Source organism: Callithrix jacchus, chromosome 4 (genome assembly GCF_049354715.1).
Source record: "Callithrix jacchus isolate 240 chromosome 4, calJac240_pri, whole genome shotgun sequence".
Lineage (NCBI taxonomy): Eukaryota > Metazoa > Chordata > Mammalia > Primates > Cebidae > Callithrix > Callithrix jacchus.
In genome coordinates, this window is record NC_133505.1 from 74,409,041 (window position 1) to 74,424,493 (window position 15,453).

The following is a 15,453-nucleotide window of genomic DNA, read 5'->3' on the forward strand; positions in this document are numbered from 1 at the left end:
AAATCTACTTGTTGAGCCATTCTGAAAACTTCAGATATAGAGCTGCCACAATTATGGAATAATTGCAATACTAAAATAGTAAGATTTTCACAACAATGGCTCTAGCCCTAAATATCTTCTCATGGCTTTGCTTAGAGTTAAGAGGAGTGATATTGTCATCAGCAGAGCAAAACAATAGCAACAACAAAAACTACACTAAGATTTTGCTTTTGAGCAAGAGGGAACAAAAGAAATATTATGGTTCTCAGGACTTGAGGACTATAAAATCTAATTTAAACCTTGGATTGTTGTTCTATTTAGTTATTTCCTGAAAAATTATGGTTGTATAATTATAGGGAGACAGGTTGGTATTTGTTCTGAATCATCAAAACTCTGGTATTTACTTTAGCAGGTTGTAGATGTCAGATTTAAATAGTTTTTCATTCAAGAGTCTTTCCAACTTATATGCACATCTTGGACCTGTTTAGCACATAGTCCATTCTTCACTCTTTTCTCTGTGTCATTCAAGGGTTAATTCAGGTTCTTCAGTCACGGCTTTTGGCTGGTTTCTGCCAACAGGAAACACTGGAAAGAGTTTAGAGGTTAAGGAAAAGAGGGAAACCTGGGGTCTTTCTCCCCTATTCTTTCTGCTTTTGGAAGCACCTTCTATGTCTTTGGTGTAGCTCCCACAGTGCTTCCAGTTTATGCCAGGGGTTCCAACTTTTGGGCTTTAGCCACCCTGCACTCCCTTGTATTTGTCCAGCCTAGGGGATATATTGACCTCTTCTGTTGATCCCTGGATTACTACATGGTCCCCATGTGGCTTCCCAGTTCTCTATCATTTGAATTTTTGTGGACCATCTTGCTGAAATGTAAACACGTTATGTGGTTTCTACTATGCTTAATTTTTCTTATTAATAAAAATACTTAATAACTGATAAGAGTCAGTACATTATAAAATTGTTATCTAAAATAGAAGGTTTTGATGCTCTAGCTTGTCTATTTATGTATAAACTTACCTATATATCTGAAAATAAGTCTCTCTCAATTTGTAATGGGCCGAAAGAGACACCATTCTAGATTAAATTTGTATACACCAGTTTTTCTTTGGACATGAATTACAGAGCTCTCAGCATAATGGTTTTTAAAGGTAAAATATTTTAGCAATAATATCACATTGCAGGTGCCTCCCTTACAGCGGTTGTGAGGATCAAAATTAATGTACGTGAAAACCCTTTGAAATTGTAAGAAGCACTTTAGATGTAAGATTATGTTATTATTATGTCATTACTGTTATGTCCTGAATTTCTGCAAAGAAGCTTGAATGCTGAATTAAATCAATATTCAGGATATTAGACAAAGTGTTATGGCCTCGCTTAAGAACTAGGACACTCGGTCACTAACAGAAACCATTATAAAACTGATCATGTGCAGAAACAACATTTCCTCTTTTACATTTTTTTCTCATGGAAGTATGGTAAAAGAAAGACCTGCCCTTTTTACTGCTTTGCTTTTACTCCTGGATTACAGAATTTTGTCTCTCATGCAGGCATACAAACAAAATTATCTTGAATAAAAGGCAATTTAAAAAATTAATTATTCTCAGATATCATTTCCACAGCTATTTTTAATGGATTTGCTATCAGAGCTCTCTCCTTGCAAGTAGGTTTATTGCTCACTTTATAATAGAAATTTTAATGGCAGTCATATTGCCATTCATTAGTCAGTAGAATTTGTTACTTGCTGTGAATCTTCTAGTGTCTTGTCCAGCTTAATTTGCAGTGACAAAAACAATGAAGTATTCCCTTTGAGAAATTATTCATCATTCTACAAGACTTAGATGTGGAGAAATACCTCTATGCATACATTCACTAGGTATTCCTTTGAGTAGCTTCATACTGTTGTACATTTTCTTACTTTTAAATCATCCTAAACAATTTCTCCTTTCTATTAGTGATAAGCCTGACTTCTTGTAAATTGTCTTGATTCTCTTAGCTGTCAGTTGACCTACTCATAATGGTTTTCTTTGTGTGTTTAGTCTACCTGCTTAACCAAATTCTCTCAGAGTATGCCCAAGAAAAGCAACAACAAAACAAAAATTAAAAGTCACATTCTTTTGAATATGTTTGGCTGTTATTGTGCAGCTCCTTTAATCATTTGCCAGTAATGTTATGAATGTCTCCTATTGTGCTATGCCCTTTGCTAGATGCTGTGGAAATAAATGTAATCAAGATAGACATGGAACTTGCCCCTATGGAGAATAAACCCTATGGGAGAGACAGACAATTAACCATTAAACCAATGAATGAAATAGCGTGCAGTAATGGGTAATAACTATGGAATGCAATGGAGAGGCTTCTTTAGATAAGGTGGTCTGGGAAGCATTTGAAAGTGTCATTTATTGCAAGCAATAAAATTGAGAAGTAAGGTGACTTGCAAGGAGCTGAGGGAATTTTTCAGGCAAAAGAAACTGTAAGTGCAGAGATCCTGAGATAGAAAAGAGTTTGACATATTCTCATAAGATCAGAATACCTGTGTAGCTAATGTTGAACTCCTTAAGATGAAGTGAAAATGGAAAGGAGAGACCAGACTTTGCAGAGTCTTGTAAATCAATGGAAGCAAATGAAGACTGTTAAGCAAAAGATTGTCACAATGATTTTTCTATGCGTTCATCTATCCATCCATCCATTCATCCATAACTTTGGTTGTTTAGAAAGTAAAGGATTAGAAGCCAGGGGTTTTAGGAAAGGAGATAGAACAGAAAGCCAGATGACAGTCAGAAAGCTACTGAAGTAATCTAGACGAGAGATAAGAGTTGCTTTGCCTATTGAGGTGAAAGTGGAGATAGAAAGCAGTTGTTAGAACAAGATGTGATGGCACATGCTGATGGCTTGGATGTGGAAGACGAGGGACAGAGAGGAAGGAAGCGTTGACTCCTAAGCCTCTGGCTTGACAAACTAGAAATCCAGCATTTTCTATCATGTGAAAGGCAGGAGGAATAAAGGAAGTTTGGAACTTAAAAGATTGTAGTCAAAATCATGGGAATGAATTATGGTGTTCAGAAGAGAATGTGAGAAAGAAGAGTCCAGCAACTCAATATTTAAAAGGCAGGGATATGAGAGAACCAACAGAGGAGACTCGAGAATAAGCTGAAGCAAGTAAAAGGAGGAAAAATAAAAAGACAGAGATGATGAGTGTTTTAATGAGGAAATGGTTAACGTTCAAAAGCTTCTGAGTATTTAAAAAGATGGACAGAAAATTGACCTTGGAATTTGACCAGATTGAGCTCATCAGAGACTGTCAGCAAGAAGAATTTTAATGGAGTATTGGAAACAGAATACAAGTTAGGGTGAGTCCTAAGCAGGAAGTTAGGAAGAGGAAACAGCATAGAAGGAACATTACCTACTATGAGAAAAAGGATTATTTACATTAGATTATTTGAAAAATTGGAATATATATACAGAGGGATTTGTATCTTCATAAAATATTTCAATATCACCTATCACCCTAGCTCATTTTAAATTTACATGTAGCATTTTTAAAAGTTATAAGATTATCTGAAAAATTGTTATGACTTGATCATTTCTCTCAGTTGGTTTTTAATTTAAAACATATATAACCATTACTTCCAATTACTTTCTTCTCTGGAATTAATATTCCAGGGAGCTCAGAAGGACATTTGAATAAACATGGAAGTCAGTTAGGGTTTCAATAAACTTCAGCGCTTTGAAAGACTTCCAATACACCGTATGTATACCAAAGGTAGAAACAGACCAAAACTGAACTATTAAATGTTCTTATTCTTTCTTTACACCATCAATTTCCCAATGCCCCATTCCCCTTTAAGATAAACTAAGGCCAGGGTGGGGCTCATGCCTGTAACCTCAGCACTTTCAGAGGCTGAGGCAGGTAAATTGCTTGAGCCCAGGAATTCAAGATGATTCTAGGCAACCTGACAAAACCCCATCTCTACAAAAAATACAAAAATTAGCCAAGTGTTGTGACACATGCCTATAGTCCCAGCTACTAAGGGGCTGAGGTAGAAGGATCACTTGAGCCCAGGATGTTGAGGCCTCAGTGGGCTGTGATCATGCCACTGAACCCCAGCCTGGGTGACAGAACAAGACCTAAGACCATCTCAAAAAAAAAAAAAAAAATGAGAGTTATATCTGGAGGTGGATGAGTCTCTTACTGTTTGTTATTGTATCATTGCTTATAAATGATTGCATATTGGAATGACTTCTAAGTTATTTTACTCAACATAGATATTTTCTCAAATATGTAAATATCAAATTGCTAGGTTTTTTTTCCTCCTTCAAAACGCAATTGACAAGTAAAAGTTAATCTGCTTGACCTTGCTTTATGCTTAGAAAGTCAGACTTGGACTGACTGGGTCATCTAATGTTATTCTTGCTGAGTTCTGGTAACAATCAGCAAAACATCACAGGCATCTTCGCTGTAACATATCACTCTTGTATTACTGAGAAGACAGCAGGACATAGTAAAGACAATGCAGGGCTTGGCGTCAGAAGTCCTGAGTTTGAATCCCAGCTCATCTGCCTACCACCCAGGTAAAGTGGGCAAGTCATTTTAACTCCACTGACCCTCAATTTTTCTTATTCATAAAATAAGGAAAATAAATAATATTTTATTCGACCATCCCACAGGTGGGTATCATGTTCAAATGTGAAAGTGCTGTATAAACAATAAAAGGTTGAAACACTTGGTCAGTATTGTAGAAACCTGAATAACATTACACAAATTTTTAACTCACTTGGACTGTAAAAATCTGCCATTTTTTCCCACTCTCTAATTTTTAAGACTTTACTGCTTTATTTCGCATCCACTCCAAATGTCGCCACCATCTTGAGGCTCTTATGATTAAAATCTGTTTGTTTGATTTGTTCATTCTTTAGTCTAACCCTTCAAGACTGCCAGTTCTGCTAGCTTTATGTTAGAGTTTAATTTTAATAAAACTAAATAGGAGAGACATCCACTTGTATGAGTGTATCCATGTACTTCCATATTTCATATTGATATAGGTGACACCTGCTCTCAGAAATAGAATCTATCTCTGGTAGTCTTCTAGGTTCCTGTCCTTTGCTCTTGCTTCTAAACTCCAGAGCCTTTAGTGATATGTATTTATCAGCATTTTCAGTTCTTAGGCAACATAGTCTTGCTTTCAAAAACAAAGAGGACAACATATGGCTGTTCTCACCTTTGGCAAGAGAGAACCTCTCAATGCATGCAATTAGAAGGGCCTCTTACTCTTCTAGCTAGCGGAACCTTTTTCATAAGATTTCACTATTTAATTTTCAAATATAATGCAAAGCTCATGACTAATGTTTTATAATTATTGCTTAAAACTGTTTCCAGGCTTGAATTTTGCTGTATTAAGAAGGAATCTTGCTTAATGTACACTGACAAAAATGTCCTGCTTAGTCACAGTGCCAAGAAAGCAATGCATCCAAGAGCAGAATGGAAGCACTGACATTTAATCTAGCATATTGCAGCAAAGTGTGGTATAGTATGCTGGAGCAGTTAGAGAACAATAGTGGCAGAGAGATGGTAAAAGAGGGCTGGGCTCAATGCTTTCCCAAATACTGTTCTCCTTCCTGGATGTCACCAGGGCAGGGTGAGATGATTTTGGAGACAAGGAGAAAGTGAGATCAACATGCTGAGTTTTCATTTAATAAAGCAGTCTCCTTTCAGCCCGCCCCTTGATTGTACTTGAAGATCACATTTTCGGTCTTAAACAGCTTCACTAAAGTAAAATTATTTCAGGAATTTTTCACTTAAAACATGAACCCTTTCTTTTGGCATGTCCCATTCTCTCTACTGAAACATGATCTGGCGATTAGGTATACAGTGAGGTTCTGGTTTTGTAATGGCAATTTTAACTCTAGCTGCAGAAATTTAATCATAGTTTTCAAGAAACTACATTAATATTTCTTTTCTGTCTCTCCTAATTTTCAACAGTTAAAATGCATAATAGAGTCTCCTACCTTATTTTGGGTATGATTTTCTATTAAATTATTGAAGTTTGTAGGTGTTGGGATGGGAGCATGGGAAAAATAAAACAAAATTTTGCCCAAAGGTTTATATATTTTTCTAACTGCCTGAATATTACAAGTTTTAATTATTTGTTAATTCTCCCTGTTTCATTCTCTCATCAAAAAAACTGTTTAAAATATCTATATTAAAGTTTGCTAAGAATACTCTATACTAATATCATGAAAATCATGTCACATGAATTATATTAATTTCATTTTAATCCTGTTTTCTGGATGTATCAGTCCTCATTATTTTATTAATGCATTTTATCTATAACTATATTTCAGAAACTGTTTAACAAAGATGGAGCCATAGAGAAACACTGTGAGACATTTACATGTACATCTACATTTTACTGGGGTGTGGAATAGTTTGTTTTGCTGAACTAGAACAAATACTTTATTTCCTTAGAACTAGCAATGAGAAGTACTTTTCTGTCATGGAGGACTATCAAATTACAAGCAATATGTGGGTGAGACTTATGAAGAACTTTGGGACTTAGAGGACTGGGTAGAATTTGGTAGAAATGAAAACTAGAAGTTGGTTGAAGATGTCAAGGTAACCAGACAAGTTTTCCCATACAACTTTTAATCCTGTGTGTCTATAGTTTTGCTGTAGTAAGCCTAAAGTCTCTTTGAACATTGAAATGTCTGTTTGAATTTTCATAGGAACAATTTCTCCTTACTAAAAATCAGGGTTAAGAGATCAAAATGAGAAATATTATGTATTTTTATATTCTTTAATTTTAAAAGAAGTTCATAGTAAAACAAAGTTGTGAATAGAATATTTTGAAATTATAAAATGTTTTATTTTCCTTCTTATGTAAAGGAAATACATATAAAACACAGAAGTAGAATTATCTTTAATGAAAATGATTTTTCATTTTGTTTGAATAACTAAACATAAATTTATTGTTTTTTCTCCTTCTTTTTAAAAATATATCTAACAGAGAAGAAAATCACGATATTCAGACCTTGACTTTGAGGTAAGTTTATATCAATTATTTTAGAATTTTAATTGCTTGAATTCAAAATTTGTATATAATTAAAGATTATTACTCTATGCAGCCATGTAAGTATATTATGTACTAATTTAATTAAATAAGTCAAACATTTTTAATTAAAATTTATCATATATAGCATGAAATTTTAAAGTTATAATTACTTTAAGTATATGCTAAACTGAGATTTTTCTGGACAAGTGAGGAATCTATTTTATAAATACTAAGATAAGTGAACAATTTATGCTGGGAGTTGAACCTGGTTGTTTCAGTTTGTAGGGAGAAGGAATGTCAGCTTCCTGATTTTTATATTTAAAGCAATTTTTTTGGTTTTACTTCAGTGACTGCCTGAAGAGATCCTGTGAGCATGCTTAGGCTGGTTAGGCTTTCTCTGAAAATTACTTGTTTTGTGTTCTGATTCCAACTATTTAAATTATCTGCAGTACATTCAGAATTTTTCCCCCAATGGAAACTATTGATTCAATGTGCTCCTGTGTTTAGCAAATGCCTTTTTACAGATACAAATAAGATGAAAATTTTCATTTTCTAATTTACATCTAATTTATATTGATGCTATAATACTGTTAGTGAAAATTACTGAAATCATACCGAGGAGGTTATGCTAAATACAAAATTAATGATGGTTGGGCATCACATAAAATGTACTTATGCATCTTGATAATTGGATGTGATTCATAGTCTGCTAACATAATTGGATATAATACATTATACATTTCTCATATATTTGTACCCTTGTGATGCATACATAGAACTCAATACTCTTAACTGATATTTCTAAAATTGCAGAAGTTTCCCAGAACATGCAAACTACTCATAATTCAGTTATTTCAGTTAGGTAGATGAATGTTGCAGCTCTATAGTGTAGAACATGTGTGAAAACTAAGGCTTGTTTTTATTTACCGCAATGGTCAACAATAGTTTTACCCTGAATAAAGTCCTAAGATAATTGGTTCTTTTCAATAACATTTCAGGCTACAAGATACAAAGTAATGATAAGCCATCTTTTATCTATGATTAAATAGCAAATTTTAATACTGATGTACCCTATTGTAGTAACTTAGCACTGAATATTTATTTTAATGTATCAAAAGTTTTAGCATAAGAGTATCAAGCTTATAATTTGAATAGAAAATATTCAGCAATCTTTGCCTTTAGATTATTTAGTGCCTTTGAAGGACAGATATTTTATGGCTTTTAAATATTAATCTTCAGGTAGTCAAAAATAGAGGATCAGACTGTATGTATTTTTGTCTAAAAGCAATAAATTGTTATGTTAGTACCAAGGAAAGGAGGAAAGAATTAACCCACTAGGCATCAGTGGCAAAATATAGTAAAAACCTAGATCTAAAATTAAGCTTCAATTCAACCAACCTAAGTTATATAATCACAAACACTGAAAAGAAATCTAATCATACCGTGTCATTTGGAGCATTAGAAAAATTGTTCTTTTTTCATCTATTCTCTATGGCAACTGGTGGCAGATTCCTTAAGCCAGTATTTATTTCTATGCTTAGTATTCCACCCATAAAACCATGTTGTTAACACAACATTTGCTGATAAAGAAGTTGCAGCACAAGAACCCTGGATATGTCCTTTAGCTATTTAACTGCTGTAATCACTGCATGATTACTGTAGGTGTCAAAATTTGGTGGGAACGGGTTGGAACTTTGAGGCAGTACTTTTTCTTTAAAAATTGTTTAGAGACATTTTCCTTAGTCTTGTGGGCTGTAACAGGTATGTGGCAGATATTTCATAGCTTGTGCTTAGAGAACATATTGCCAGATTTAAATGCTAATGAATTATAAACAATCTACTTATATTTTGTAGGTGGTTCTTGAGGAAAAGTCCAGGTTGTCTTCCTCTTATATCAGGCTAGTTAAATTTATATCAAGCTCCCTGACACTCCTGCTCCCACTGCAAGCTTTATCATACAATGGCCAAAAACATTTTGCCACTGACAGACTGCCTCTTGGACTTCTGAAAGCATCTTTGCTTCAGGCTTTAAGCCTAACACACTCCCCAGAGTCTATACACCATGATAATATTCTGTCAACTCATATATCCGTAAAACTCTTGTGGCTAGTTAATTTCATACCAGGGGAATGGCCCTTTCATGTATCCAGCCTCCAGGACAGTATTGCATTTCTGAATTCTTGCTTTCTGGAAAGTATACAGAAAATACTATAGTGATGCTCCTGTGTTCTGTAATCAAATGCCTTATTGAATTTTTATGCCCAGCTCTAGAGATCCTAGTACTTAGTAAGCATCAGTATATTTTTAAAGAATGGTGATAAATTAATTATTTTTCCATTCAGTTTGCTTTAACAAAATGTTATAGGACACTACCTGAGTTAAGGCAGAAACTGGTATAAACAATGGACAACTATGGAAATTACATGTCAAAGATAGACACACTGAATTTCAAACATATCCACATTAGATATAACTCAAGGAGATAGAAAAATGGCAGGTAGAAATTCTAGAAGGAGGAAAAGGCATGTAGGCTGACTAATGTGCAGCATTCTCAAGAAACAAGAAGTAAAAATTTACCTAAACTGGGGCATAAGGAAGAAGAGACTAGGGTGAGTAATTTAGAAACCATGCCTTATAATCCAGGAGGGATTTTTCTTAATTTGCTACTAAAAGCTGCTAAACTCTTTCTATTGTATTTTGTTTGCTTGTTGTTGTTGCTGCTGCTGTTTCAGTGCAGAATGATTTGCTATACTCTGGGTTTTTAAAAAAAAATAAGTATGTCAGTAACAGGGAGGATTGACTGTAGCAGTGTGAAAGAAGTGGAAATACCAATTAGGATTAGTGTAGTAGGTAATGAAGGTCCACTTCCTGGAAGCAGTAGGGAGAGAAAGCAAAGAGAAGTCTCTGCAGAGGCAGAATGTATGAAATTTGGTCCTTAACTGAACATAGGGTAAAAGGGTGAGGGGCAGAAAAAAGATGACTCTCCAATTCTGAGCCTGGATTTCTGCTAGCACCAGTAACAGAACCAGGGAAATCAAAAAGACATCTAGTCAGGGTAAGTTCTACTTTAATATTTTAGAATAAAGATTCCTAATATGATGTTAAAACAGACAATTAGGTAAGTTGTTCTAATTGTCTGTCTTGGGTCAAGATCTGGCCTCTAAGAATTCCCAGAAACACAGTTACAGACATTCATTCTGAAACTGTAATAGGTAACAGTATCCATCCCATGTTAAAAACATACGGATAAATAGATATCCATGAAACCTCATCTCTACTGAAAATACAAAAGTTAGCTGGACATGGCAGTGCATGCCTATAATCCCAGCTACTTGGGAGGCTGAGGCAGGAGAATCGATTGAATCCAGGAAGTGGAGGCTGCAGTGAACCAAGATCGTTCCACTGTACTCCAGCCTGGATAACAAAGTGAGACTACATTTCAAGAAAAAGTTTTTAAAAAGTGGTATCCAAATATTTGTTATATAGATATATTTTTTATCTTCACCTCCAAAAATGCAGATATAAAACTTTTCAGTTTCCATGGAAATTTTTAGAGAGAGAGAGGGAGGGAGGGATAGAGAGGGAGACAGAGAGAGCCTGGCTTTGTTACTCACACTGGAGTGCAGTGGTACAATCTTAGCTCATTGCAACCTCCACCTCCTGGATTCCAGGGATCCTCTTACGTCAGCCTCCTAGTAGCTGGGACCACAGGCATGCGTCATCATGCTTGACTAATTTGACTGATTTATGTTTTGTTTTGTTTTTTATAGAGACAGGGTCTCACCAGGTTGCCAAGGCCAGTCTCGAGCTCCTGGACTCAAACTATCCCCTTGCCTCAGCCTCCCAAAATGCTGGGATCACAAGCATGAGCCATTGTGCCTGTATCTGGCCTATGTAGTCTTTTTAAAGCATTGAGGATGTTTCTCTGAGTTTCTAATGAGCTCCATACCTCTACTAAATTCATACTTCTCAAACTGGGAGACAGTGATGGTGGACAAAGGGCAAAAGAAGACACAGACACAGGGCAATCACAAATCTCCATTTTCATGGAGGCTTGAGTTTTTACAAAGAGATTTGGGGAATCATAATCAAGTAAGATTATGTTATATTAATTCAGTATCACTACAAACAGCTAAATTGTGACATAGAAATCAAAATATATTTTAGTTTCTATGTGTAAAGCATAAGGTTTCAAAGAAATGTCTTGTTCATAACAGACTTCTTCCTGATCTGTCCTTGAGACGCAGCAGTAACTGCACTCCATTAGACAATCAGGGTACTTATAGAGGAAAAGTTTGAGCAATTTATTCCTAGACAGTAGCCATCTTTTTCTATACTATTAAGCTGTTACAAAATTATGTATTTACAGCAAGTATACTCATGAATGACAGTGGTAAAATAAAAAAATATATGCAACTAATTTTTGCTGTTTTCAGACCCTTTGTCTAGTTTCTTTTAAACTCTGGCATCATATTTATTCAAACAGAAACATATTTGAAACATAGACACTGAAATGTCAGGCATTATTCATGGGTCTACAAGTTCTATGTGAGGGACACATTGGGACTCCAGCCAAGGAAATCATCTCCCTTTCACAACACAGCTTTAAGAACTAAGCTAACTCCCTGTAGTGTGCATTGCTTGCTTAATGTGAGTTTTGACATTCACTTTAAGTTAGTATTCAACAACTTTCTTTAGAGGGAAGAATACAAGGGCTCAGAAAATGGTAGCCAGAGTATGGTGCTTTGGCATACTGAGTGCTTCGAACTAAAGAACATTGAAAGGCCTCAGAAGCAACCTGAAAACCAGGAACTCTTTGATCTCTTGCCCTCCTGTCTCTGGCCTCTTATTGTCCTCCCAAGTGAGTCATAGATATCAGAATTCCTCTTCACCAAGTTGGATCATAGTAAATAGCCCTTCTTTTCCCAAAAGCAAGCCAAAAAACTTAAAAATATTCTAAACTTCCCTTACCTTTTCATCTAGAAGCCAGCCATAGAGAAATTCTCTAACTTACCTTTGTCCTATAGTAGGTCTTAAGAACCACACTTCCAGAAAGGTCTTGACCCATACCCAGGAGGAATAAATGCTACAACATAGAGAACAAAAAGATTATGAACAGACAGCCCTTGCTACATTTCCCCACTCAGTCTATTACTATTAGATCATTCCCCATATGTCCAATCACATTTCTACACAATTGTCCACTCTTCATCAACTCTAAGCTTAAAAATAGTGTTCCTTTGGGTTTTTGGATCTGCATTTTGACGGTTCCTGCATCATGTAAAGCTTTGATTAAATAAATATGTTTTCCCCTTGTTAACCTGTCTTTTGTGGTAGAAGTTAAAAGTGTTGGCCATGACCCTTATGATGGGGAGGAAGTTGTCACAAATTTCCACCCCTTGCAGGACTTGTGCAAACCAGTAAAGAAGAAGGACTGGCTGGGCGCAGTGGCTCACGCCTGTGATCCTAGCACTTTGGGAGGCCGAGGCGGGTGGATCACGAGGTCAAGAGGTCGAGACCATCCTGGCCAACATGGTGAAACCTGTCTCTACTAAAAATACAAAAAAATTAGCTGGGTGTGGTGGCACCCGCCTGTAGTCTCAGCTACTCGGGAGGCTGAGGCAGGAGAATTGCTTGAACCCAGGAGGCAGAGGTTGCAGTGAGCCAAGGTCGTGCCACTGCACTCCAGCCTAGCACCTGGTGACAGAGTGAGACTCTGCCTCAGAAAAAAAAAAAAAAAAGAAGGACCACAGGCTCATCTTAGGGGATATGGGCAATGGCATAGTATGTGTATAAAGTTCTAAGGCTGAAAACAATAATTCAGGTAAACAGGTTTCTAATTCCCATCAGCCCATGATTTCCAGGCCTCATACTATAAAGTTTAGATTAGGAGATTCTCCAACTTTCTCTAAAAATTTATTTCAGCTTCTTAAAATCCATATACAGTAAATGGCTCTCATATATAATTCAGCCTTAAGCTTCAACTCTATTATTCACACTTGTGAATTAAAAGTGAAAAATCTCTAAACAGTTTGTTCCAAGCCCACAAACAGGTCATTTATAAGCCATTTGTATTAACAATAAGGAATCTATTTTAGAGAAGAAAAGAAGACAACATTTATAATGGCCTTCCATGTTGCAGTCACCTTCCCTGGCCTATATGCCTATGCTGTCTTATTCATTTAAGGTATTCAGTATACATTTATTGAGCACCTATTGAATGCCAGATGCTGTGCTAGGTGTCAGTGAGTCACAGACGAGTAAGTCATTGGCCAGGAACTGTTCAGAGACAAAATATGAATACCAGCCATTAAAAATATAATTGCAGTACTATGAAATAACTGCAGGGTGATCAATATCCATAGAGCTTCTGCACTCACTACTGAGAGTACCTGTATTGTTTGTTGCCCATCCTGGATTGTTTTGTCTCATTTTCCATTTTAACAAGACATAATTACAAACCTGAATAGTCTAGAGAAGAGTGCTCCCTGAATCTATTAGATACATCTAAGATAGCACCAAGCAAAGATAATTGATGTGGGATTCAGAAAGAATTCCAGATTGCTCACCACTTGTGTGAGCTTGGGAAACTTACTTAGCCTCCTTGAGCTTCTTTTTTCTAATCAGTAAAGTGGAAATAATGGCTTTACCTCCCTGGGTTATTGTGAGGATTAAGAAAGATAATAATGGCTGCCATTTCTTAAGTGGCTCTTATCTGTGTGGCCCAGTGATAAGTGCTTTATGTCCTTTTTTAAATCTATAAAATTACCCTGCAAGGTAAGTCTGATTACTGAAACTGGGGCTAAAGGGAGATTAGATTTCACACTTCAGACCACACAACTCAAAGGTGATACAACTGAGATCTGAATATAAATATCTCTAGATCCAACTTGGAGAAATATGCTATCAGACTTTGCATCTTGTTCTAGGAGAGTTCTTGGGATATAGCAGGTACTCCAGACATACAGGTGGGCTTACAATCTCATTTTTTGTAAATATCTGAAATATGATGAATATGCTTTATTTTATAGCATCATTTTTTCTCTAATATCAACAATTAAAGGATTGTAAAGGCCAATTCTCTTGCATTTAAAATGTATAAAAAGAAAGTGTCTTTTGAAATTAGCTACTCAGGAGAGCATATTTCCTGTGCAGTTAGATTGGTGGTCCTCTAACTGTACAAGAGGATAGGGATGGGGATTCATATGCAGCTTCTAGAAATGTTATGTGATATTAATATGAATCCAAGGAAACATTATCATGCTCTTTATTGCAAGAGACACATAAAATATTTGCCAGCATGAATTCTATAGATACTCAGATATTGTCAATCAGAATGTATCTTTATTTAAGTAGAAAATCCACATGTTAGAATTTTCTCATTATTACACATTTTGAAAACCCAATTCTAAATTGAGTTTTCACAGAAGTCAATGTATTTAAAAAACAGGAGTGCTTAAGTTAGAAAAGAAAAAGGCAATCAGATAAACCCTAATGTCACTAAACATAAAAAAAAGCCAATGAAATAGATCAATAGATTTATAAGCGTGAAAACTTCTAAGCAAGTGGCAACTCATTAGAGTCATCAGTGCTACAAATAAACACATATACAAGTAAATAAATAAGAGGAAAGCTTTAGTACGTGTGAAAACTAACACCATAGCCAAGTTGTTGTCCCAGAATATTGTTGGGTTAGAAACTCTCCAGTGTTCACTGTGAAGGTGACATTCTTATCAATGGACTCTTCCTTATTAAAGGCTGGATGATCTACATGAGTCCATGAACAAGAAGAAATCATTCATGGAAAATCAAACCAAGTTCCTGTCAGAGACATGAGCTGTCCATGGCAGCTGTAATCTGATACTTCTGCCAGAACTCCAGGCCATCATTGCTATGGTGATTTCTGGCAGGGCCAAGGTGGCAGTTTCAAATTAGAATGATTATTTGGCATCAGGATGTATTTGCAATTAATGTGTCTAGGTAGGAAGGGCCCCATATTTCAGCATACAGATTTTTCATTTGCTTCCAAATTCACTTCAGGATCCTTGAGCTTTATTATTAAGAATAACTTTAATAAATCTATGTAGAAAATATCAAAATGCTTTTTGGTTATATAATATTGGTAACCAGTATAACTTTGTATTTTTCCTGTATACTTTTTAGACTATTCTAGCAATACAATTCTTGGAAATATAATCCACCCAGTTCTGAATTAGGTAATACCAATTCAATCAGAATATAATTATAAAACCTCCAATCACCTAATGTATCTTCTTTTCCATGGAATGTAATTGATGCTTAGTTTGCTTCTTAGAAATGCTTTATCTGGTATAAGTATTTGGCTGCAACAAACATTAGCTGACTTTGACTAATGAAATAACTTTGTTGGAAGGACATGGAATAGTTCACCTCTTGGTCAGAGAATG

At 35.6% G+C, this 15,453-nt stretch overlaps 1 protein-coding gene and 1 long non-coding RNA gene across 8 annotated transcripts in view; one reads left to right on the top strand and one right to left on the bottom strand.

Moving 5' to 3' along the window:
- The window catches only part of ADGRB3 (adhesion G protein-coupled receptor B3), a 771,381-nt gene that overhangs the window by 746,695 nt on the left and 9,233 nt on the right, over positions 1-15,453 (top strand). For all 7 annotated transcript variants that reach the window (XM_078369486.1, XM_002746712.7, XM_008994633.5 and 4 more), the window contains one exon: positions 6,983-7,018. In XM_078369486.1, the coding sequence (XP_078225612.1) occupies positions 6,983-7,018 (36 nt within the window). The remainder of the gene's footprint in view (positions 1-6,982; positions 7,019-15,453) is intronic.
- LOC128931785 (uncharacterized) overlaps positions 1-15,453 on the bottom strand; it is a 285,583-nt gene that overhangs the window by 37,993 nt on the left and 232,137 nt on the right. The window contains exon 5 of the long non-coding RNA XR_008480709.2: positions 12,042-12,113. This is a non-coding gene — a long non-coding RNA (uncharacterized LOC128931785). The remainder of the gene's footprint in view (positions 1-12,041; positions 12,114-15,453) is intronic.